Source organism: Odocoileus virginianus, chromosome 31 (genome assembly GCF_023699985.2).
Source record: "Odocoileus virginianus isolate 20LAN1187 ecotype Illinois chromosome 31, Ovbor_1.2, whole genome shotgun sequence".
NCBI classification, from domain to species: Eukaryota; Metazoa; Chordata; class Mammalia; order Artiodactyla; family Cervidae; genus Odocoileus; species Odocoileus virginianus.
This window is the reverse complement of record NC_069704.1, coordinates 2,976,531-2,985,371: the sequence shown is the minus strand read 5'-3', so window position 1 is coordinate 2,985,371 and position 8,841 is coordinate 2,976,531. Positions and strand designations below refer to the sequence as shown.

The 8,841-nt window shown below is 61.5% G+C and overlaps 1 protein-coding gene across 4 annotated transcripts in view; it reads right to left on the bottom strand.

Moving 5' to 3' along the window:
* Nucleotides 1-5,187: 5,187 nt before the first annotated feature.
* CDK5RAP2 (CDK5 regulatory subunit associated protein 2) overlaps nucleotides 5,188-8,841 on the bottom strand; it is a 174,806-nt gene continuing 171,152 nt past the window's right edge. For 3 of the 4 annotated variants that reach the window (XM_070459194.1, XM_070459195.1, XM_070459196.1), the window contains 3 exons: nucleotides 8,544-8,670; nucleotides 5,676-5,722; nucleotides 5,188-5,277 (listed from right to left, as the gene is read on the bottom strand). In XM_070459194.1, coding sequence (XP_070315295.1) covers nucleotides 5,206-5,277; nucleotides 5,676-5,722; nucleotides 8,544-8,670 — 246 coding nt within the window. In that variant the 3' untranslated portion in view covers nucleotides 5,188-5,205. Of the gene's footprint in view, nucleotides 5,283-5,675; nucleotides 5,723-8,543; nucleotides 8,671-8,841 lie in introns of all 4 variants that reach the window. The other variant, XM_020905641.2, reaches the window with a different exon arrangement.

Sequence of the window (8,841 nt, the reverse complement as noted above, 5' to 3'; positions counted from 1 at the left end):
GCCGATCTCAAAGACAGGGAGCCTGCAGGGGACGAGGAGATGAGAAACGGAGGCAGGGAGAGGTCAGACCCCTCCCCAGGGTCACGGGGCTGGATCCCTCGTCCTTCCTACACAGCCATGTGGCCCTGCTTCCCGGGGGACAGTGGCCTGCAGCCGGGTCAGCCGGTCACTCCAGGGTGAGACCCAGAGCGGGCAGATGAAACCACAGTCCCGGCAGGTCCCTGGGGCGGGGGCGGGGGGGGGGGGGGCCCTCCTACGGCCGCAGCAACCAGAGGACAGGATTCTGCATCCCCACGGCCACAGCTCCCTCACCCGGAGATGAACTGAGCCCCCCCGCCCAGCCCACCCCCAGCCTTCATCCTCCTGTTTCCTTCCCTCTGTCCCCGCTCTTTCTCCTCCTCTCCTCGGGAAAATCACCACTGATGCCCAAGGCCACAGATTAAAAGGCCCCAACTTCGGGGGTTCACGTTCAACTGTGCCCAGGGCTGCCCGAGCCGGTGGGCGAAGGGCCAGCACCCAGCGATGCTGTCGTTGCTGTCACTAACAACTTCGTGCCCGACATCCTGGCCTCAAGGCGCCACCGCAGGTCTCCCCAGGGCCTGGTGCCTTTGCAGACTGTTCCCTCCTCCTGAAGTGTCCGCCCACCTTGAAGGAGGGTGAGAACACCCTCCCATGCTGTGCCCCCTCCACGAACCGGGCCATACCCCTGGGGTGAAGGTGGGGGCTGGAAGATGGGAATTTCATAAAAAACGAGTGTCTCTGAAGGCCTTCCTGTGCCGAGTATCCCCTCCGCCCACCATGAGAAACGGTCTTGCCTGCGGGCTGGTTCTTGTAAGACGCTTGAGGGAGAAGAGTAGGAGAAACTGAATTCCCAGAAACACCAGTGTCATCAAAATAAAGTGACCCTCGCTGAGAGGACCGGGTGAAATGGAAGCCAACATCAGTTTGCCCATTTTGTAGAGAAGAACACTGAGGCTTCAAGAGATGAAGGAAAGAATGAACACACACACACACACACTCGGGCTCCCAGCCGTCGGTTTCTGCGGCCACGGAGCCCCAGGACTGGGAGCCCCACGACCCGGAGCCCCAGGACCCGGCTCCCCGCGGCTCCCCGCGGCTGTGACCGCCGGCCCTGCTGGTGTCAGAGTCAGGGCGGCCCTCCCTCCTTCCCCGCCGCCGCCATCACCGCCGGCCGGCGCCTCGGAGGGCCCGGGGCCTCTCGCGGTCTGGTTTGTTAAGAGGAAAAGTAGCGCTAACACAAATAGGGGCTCTTTCAAAAGCTGAAAACCTTAATCAAGCGCTCGTGGGAACGCCTGCTAACAACCACGGCGCTGCCGGCGTCTGAGAGAGGACCGTGGCCGGCGGCCGGTAACCACGGGGTGGGTTTATTAACGGCGCGACCCCGCAGGAGAGGGGCTCCCCAGGCCCAGCGCTGCGCTCCGAGCTCAGGCGGGGGCAGCCCTTCCCCAAAGACTGGGTGGAAATGAGTGAGCTTAGAGAGCCCTGGAACCCTGAACGGAAGGGGGCGCTGGGGGCGGCTCCAGGGCCCCGGCTCCCGTTCTGGATGCAGAGACTGAGGCCAAGCCGTGGACGAGACGGGGCCTTGACGTGGAGGAACCTCCTGCACCCTGCGCCTCCTCACTTACCTACTGACCTGGGCCCTGCAGACGGCGGGCCTCCGTCTGAACCCAGCCCCGCCGCCGACTGGCCGTGTGACCCTGGGCAGGCCGCTCTGTGACCCGGCCAGTCCTTCCCCTGAGAAAAGCAGCATCTCCCCCACGAGGTCTCACATGATGACCCGTGACTGTGTCACACTGCCCTCCCGGGCCATAGGACCCCCTGAACAAGCCTTCCCTATTGGCCTCGTTATTCACGCTTGTCTGTTCTTCCCACCGGTCTGAGTCCTTCCAGAAGTCGGTGAGAGAAGCCTTGGGAGTGTCTGGTAACTGAATATATTTGCTGGCCTGTGGCTGGCACTGGGGCTGAAGGAAGTACCACATGCGTTCTGTGCCTTCACGACCTCCTAGCTAGGGATGGGGCAGACACAATCCCCCCCAAATCACACACAATCCAAGGCCACAGGCGTGGCCAAGTGCCAGTGATGGGACTCATCACCTGGGACAGCACACAGTAGGGGCTCCCGGTTAGAAAGTACCCTCTGAACAGGCTCTGAGGCAAAAACCAGCAAGAGAAACAAGAGAAGTCAGAGAGGTGGATGGGAGCCCGCCAGGCAGGGGACAGCATGTGCAAAGGTCCTGTGGCTGGAGGGGGCGGGGGGGGGGGGAGTCCTGTGACACTGAAGCAAGGGAGCTGAGAGTCAGGCAGCTGGCGGGGAAGGAGGACTCAGCACACCCAGGCCTGCGAGGGGCGCTAGCCACGATGGGAAGCCTTCAGCATTTCACACCAGGAAGATAACAGGATCACCTCCACATTTCAGAGACTCTTCTAGCTATGGTGTGGGAACGCTTGCAGAGGGTGTGGGTGCACATGGGGAGGCCGGCTGGGAGGCTCCTGCAGCATGTGGTCCAGGGGACAGAGAAGGGTCCAAGGTGGACCATCCGGAAGTGAGTGCGGAGTGGCCTCGGGAGAGAGAGAGGCTGGGGTCGTGGGTGGGACAGGACAGAGGGCGGGGAGCGCAAGGCGGCGAGCTTGCCGCCAGCGCAGGCTGCCGGCCAGGGCAGAGCCCTCATGGAGGAAGGAACGGGCGAACCCCAGAGACCCGGCCGAGGTCCGGGCGGCCCTCACAGTTAGCCGTTACCAATCTTTACCCTTCCCCGCCATCACCTGGCAGGTGAGGGAACGGAAGCAGGTTCTATGAGGAGCCCCGAAGGCCACAGCAAGACCCTGGGCCTCCGGGGCCCCACCCAGGCCCACCCCACCTGGCGCCCAGCAGAGGGAGCTGGGAAGGTCCCATCTGCAGCAAGGGGTAAACACGACCGGCCCCCAGGGCAGCATCCTGGGCTTCTCTGGGGACGGGATGAGTCATTGTGATAATTGAATTTTTGAGTTAAGGCTTAAAATATGGCCAAGATTGAAGAGGCAATTTGGCAGGGTCGGGAGCCCCCAGGCAGGTTTCCCTGCCTCCACCATTCGGAGGACTTATTAACAAGATCACTCTTTCTCCCCTGCACGGCCTGTTCACAAGCAGGTCTTGGGGCTGCTGGGTCGAGGAATTCAATTGTGCGTCTCTGGGGCCCGTCTCGGTTTGGAAAGGGCAGAGTGAGAGGAGGCTCCTCGGGCCGTGACGCGGGGGAGGGCTGCACTTTTTTGGAAGAGCTGGCATTTCGGGGAGACAGGGTATACAGTCCAGAGACCAGGACTGTTTTGGGAACGGGTCTCGACAGACCCAGGCTCAAATTCTGGCTCCAGCACTTGCTCCAGTGACGCTCCACACCTGTTTTCTTGCCTGTAAAATGGGCAGGTGGTGCAGATGAAAGAGATGATGCCCAGCGTGGCTCCTGTGCATCAGGTGGGCGCCAGCCTGGGGGGCGAGCAGGGCCCGTGGCAGGGCCGGCGTCTCGGCCCCGCCTCTCTGTATATCTGTTCCCTGCAGGTGCGTCTCAGGTGCAGCTCCTCAGCCATACCTGGTGATTCCTTTCTCCGAGCGGGGAAACGGACGCCTGTCCTGAAGAGGGCTTCACAGCCTCCTGAATTCAGCTGCTGGTAAAAGGAACTCGCCGGGGACAAGGGAGCTCTTTCCGAGGTCCAAATCATCCCTATTTGCCGAGGATGTTCTTGGCCCAAATCCAGTCCAAGCTCATGGGGCTGCTCCTCCACCTCCCCGGGGAGGGAGGGCGTTTACTAGCCCAAGGTTGGAAATATTTTACATGATTCTCAACTGGGGGATAAAAGGGCTGTGCTTCGGCTTACTGTGCTCCTGAGCAGCTGTGCGTGACTGAGGCCAACGGCCAGCTGAGCTCCCAGAGGCCCCTGCTCTCAGGCGTCCAGGGTTTACCACCCGAAGGGTCAGGGATGAACCGTGACCTCCACTCACGGCCTTTCCAGAAAGCTCCCACAGGCTGAGCACCAACCACGTGCCAGGCCGCGTACTCAGAACGAGCGATGAAGCAGCCAGACTGTTGCCCTATGTTTCTATCTGAATCCGAGGCTGGCTCCAGAGGCTAGCCCGAGTCCTGACCACAACCCCATCCCTGCCCCACCCCCATCCCCGCCTCCATCCCTGCCCCCACCCCCATCCCCACCCCCATCCCCGCCTCCATCCCTGCCCCCACCCCCATCCCCACCCCATCCCCACCAACATCTCCGCTTTTGTGCACATCACCACGGAACCTTAAACAGGGCTTCCTAACTTGCTTGAGACCCGCCACTGACAGACACTGATTCTTGGAAAGGCTCTCACTGTTTGGTGACTTCCAAACAGCACAGGATCAGCTGCGTGACCGGGTCTGGGCTAAAGAAGGGCAATTCCCATTTTACAGGTGTATCGGCTGAGGACAGAAGCGTACCACTCGGGTCTAGAACCAGGCCTCCTCTTCCCTCCAGAGTACCGTGCCAAGCCATCTTGTGGGCTGTTCGGAGCTCCCTTTGAGGAACTCAGCTATGAGACTTCTAGAAAAAGGAGCCACCACATTATAACTAAATCTGAGTTTTCCCACACTGGAATGTACTGAGGTCCGTGTGCGCAAGTATTTCTTAAGATGAGAGCTCAGGTGACAGGAAGCCAAGCAGAGACGGTCCTTGCTGACCACCGACCTGCCCATCGCTTGGTGAGAAGCAGAGGTGGGGGCCTAGGCCAACCTGTAGCCCAGGCTTGCCTCCCTGAACCCCAGGCCTCCAGCGGATGCGACCACGTCGCCTCCACCACGTTGTCTCGGGAGCTGAGGGGGAGCAGCGGGGGGCACAGTTCGGGGTCTGGAACGACAGGAGGGAGCGGAGGACCTCGGACTGGTCCCTCGGCTGTCCAGTGAACACACGAGTGGTCCGGACCAGCCCGGCGCCCCCGCCTCCAGGGAGGCCTCGGGGTGAGCGCTGGACTGAGCGCTGGAGCGGCATCGCTCTGCAGGCCCCAGGGTGGGGGCGGGTTTCTGAAGGACTGCTCGACACCGGCTGGAAAACGCGATGGTGGGTGGGCATCCGGAAGAGGCCACACAGCCCCTCTCCCCTCCAGAGCAGGAGCCCCCCCCCCCCCCCCCCCCCCCCCCCCCGTGACAGAGAGGCAGGACGAGCTCAGCGGGAACCCAAGCTTTATTGGCTCAAAGTTCTCCTCAGGAGCCTGGTCGGCTGGGGCTGGACGTTCCCGGGTGGGCACTCCCAGGCCTGAGCTAGGAGAAGGGAGGGAGAGAAAAATGAGGATTTCAGGTCACACGGAGGGTCTCTGGAGTACGATCCCTGACAGGGTTAAAGGTGAGAAGCTCTGAAACTGCTGTCAAAGACAGGCTGTTTGATCAGTAAATATTTATAGGGCCAGACGACGATGAAATATTTATCAAACGCCCACCATGTGTCAGGCACCACTTGCTGCATTTCTCACCGGTTAAAAGGACACCACCAATAACTAAAGGAACCATCAAAAACGGGGCAGGAGAAAGCGAAACTTTCCACGTGCTGCCGGCAGAAAAACGCAGCGGACGGGGGTCCCTCGTGTCTCAGCAGGACAGCAGGCCAGCCCGCCCCCACGCCCCGTCCTCCGCGCGAGGGTCTCCAAGCGACATTACCTCCAGGTTCCCTCTGGCCTTCCGAAGGACCCTGTGCGTCACAACCACTGCGGAGAGAGCAGAGGACGGGGAGATCAGACACGGACGCCCCGCAAGACGGAGGGGAAGCCAAGGGGGGCGGCGGCCTCCAGCCCGAGGTGTCTACCGCATCACACGCCAGGGACCAAGCGACCCGTCGGAGCGGGTGGGCCAGAGACCCCTCCTCAAGCCTCAGCCACCCCTCTGCGACGCTAGAAGGCAGCGCGTGCGACACGTTACAGATGGAAACCGAGGCCCGGCAGGGCCAGGGGGACCCCCGAGCCCACCTCCGCGGGCTGGGCCGTGCTGCCGCGAGGGGAGAGGCCTGCGCCTGTCTCGGAGCCCTCACCCCCCGGAGGAGCCGCTCTGGGAATGGGGAGTGCCCGCTCCAAGCAAACCCAGGTGTGCGGGCCAGGGCCGGGGGGCGGGCGCGGCAGTCCTCGGCCGGGCGCCGACCACAGGGAGGACGGACCGACGGACGGGGCGGCTCCCTGCGCCGCAGCGCGCTCCGCCTGGAGGAGCGGGTGGGGCGGGACCACCTCGCGGCTCCCTGGACTCCGCGGCTGCGGGCGGAGGCCCAGCGCGTGGGAAGCCACGGGCAGGCGGAGGGCCCGCCTCGGGGCACAGCTGTAAAGGAAGCCGGCTTCTCGCAGCAGCCTGTCTGTCCCCCAAACGCCAGGAGCAGGGCGAAGGCCGCCACTGACGCGACGGGCGGGATCAGGACTCGCCCTCAGCAGGCCTCCGTGATGCCCAGGGACTCCATCTACGCCCGGGGAGGACACACAGGCTTCTAGACCGGGTCCTCAGCCAGTGAGGCTGAGACCGGCTCCCTGCTGGCTTATTCCGAAGAGGTGCGTGTGGTGGCCTTGAGAAAATATTCATTTCTTGCCTCACAAAAACTTCCCTCTGGAGGTGACGGAGCCCGCCCGCCACCTGTGACGCCGGGGGAGGGCACAGACGGTGGGGGCCTGGTTTTTAACTGGGCTCAGTGAATCTCAGAGATGCTCACTGCCACTCTGCCTACCCCAGCCCCATGCCACAGGGCAGAAGTTCTTAACTTGGGTCCAGGGTCATACTTCTGGGCATCCTAAATCCCTGGAAACCATGTGCAAATCTGTGTGTACACAGATGTGTCCATCTTTCTGGGGAGAGCACCTCTCCTAAGATTTGCCAAGGGGCCTGGGACCCAGAGAAGATTATGTGTCGTGGCATTTAAAGTATCAAAAGAGTTACGTCTCACCTGGCCCAAGTTTGAAGGGGTCCCTGCATCTGAGCAGCACCGCCCACCTTCCGAGCAAGAAGCCCCCACTGAGGGGAGAAGCCCGAGGGGCAGAGGCGTGCCTAGAGCCCAGGCCTGCCTGATAGCGCTGGACCACTGCCACAGAAGACCCCAGCCTCAGCGCTGTCCAGCGGACACAGGTGGTTTCTCAGCTGCGACCTCAGTGAGCACCCCCAGGGTTCCTGCCTACTAGGGGCGGCAAGTGGAGTGGGCAGTCCCCGGCAGCACGGGGAGGGTCTCACAGTCACTCTGTCCCCTCCTTTCCCGGCAGACTCTGAGCAGAGCTGGCGTGTTCACCTTGACCCAGGTGGGGAAGGGAGAGGTGGGGACATTCCCCCAACTTCCACCTAGTCCCTGAGAGCCGGAGCAGACCTGGGAGAGGCAGGCAGGCCGTGGGGTGCTGGGGGCACTCACAAGCCTGGACAAGCCGCCCACTCGCTGTGCGACCTTGGGCAAGCCCTCCCTGTGGCTGAGACCGACTCCAGGTCAGGCCATGGGGAGAAATACGGAGATGGTGATGCCGTCTTAGCAGGGGAGATGCTACGACTCATCGGAGGTTAACGGTTTGCCACCACCTCCGTACACAGAACTCAGTATGACCTCATGGAATAAAAGAGCCAGAGAACTAATGCTTATGGAGCATCCGTTCTGTCCCAGGAAGAAGTACAAGAGAGCTGAGACACCACTCCCATCCCTGTCTTACAGATGAGAAAACAGGGGCACTTCTTTATGAAGTTGTGATGAGAACCCAGGCCCATCCGGCAGGTCTGAGTCCTCTGGAGTTTCCGTCTCTGGTTAGAGGCAAGGACTCTAGAGCTCGGAGAGCTAAAGTCATTTACTCCCAGTCTCGCAGGAAAGGGGTGATCTGAGCCACAGCTCCCTGACCCAGGACTCGGCGCTGGGTTCTGGTCCCTAGATCCGCTGCAGTGACTTACCCATCTGAACCCACTTCTGGAACCTGCTCTCCTGGAGGCAGGGTTCACTTCCTGTGGCTGGGACTGTCTGGGCAACAGCCACAGGGCACTGCTAAGGCCGTGAAGCCCAGTGTTCCCCGGACTCGGGCTGCACAAACCACGCTCCCTCCTCCTCGCTGCTCCAGGTACCTGGCCCAGCCACATGGCCCGCAGCCACGACCTTGGGGGCACTGCCCCCACGCGGAGCCCCTTCCAGCGCCCCTCTTCTCCACCGGGGACTTGACCTCCTAGGCCAGAGCCCACAGACGTCCGCCACTGCCAGAACCACCTCCCTACTAGCTTTCAACACCATCCTCGCCCCTCCACGGCCCTGCACAGCCCCCCAAGAGGTCTCCCCACCTCGCAGCCGCTCTGCTCAGCCACGGGGACCGAACACACGAGGGACCCCATGATCACCGATGCTCCTTCCAGGGTCTGGCCCACAAAGCCCCTTGTAAGGTAAGGATGTTGACGGACCAGCAGCCTGCGGTCCGGCAGGGGCTGTGCCGTCAAGAGGCTCTTGGAGGACCCCGGGTGAAGGACGGAAGGAAACCCAAACGCAGGAGGCGTCAGGACCGCCCAGGGCCCGGACGCGGCGGCCACCCCACCGCCACTCACACTGGTCAAAGATGACCTTCTCCTGGTTCTTGCTCAGCTGCAGCAGCTTCAGGGCGTTCTGCAACTTCTTGTCTTGTTCAAACAGTTTATTGTGGAGTTTGCTGATCTCTGCCTTCAGTTCTCCTGTCTAAAGAGAAGAGGATTTAGAAAAAAAAAAAAACAAAAAACAAAGAATATAAACGTTGATCATATAGGAAGAATTGCAAAACCATATAAAAAGCACTCAACCTTCCAAGCAAAGGTATCTGAGCAAAAGCGAGAAGCCACATGCTGCCGTTCAGATGGTGGCAAGCGTCCA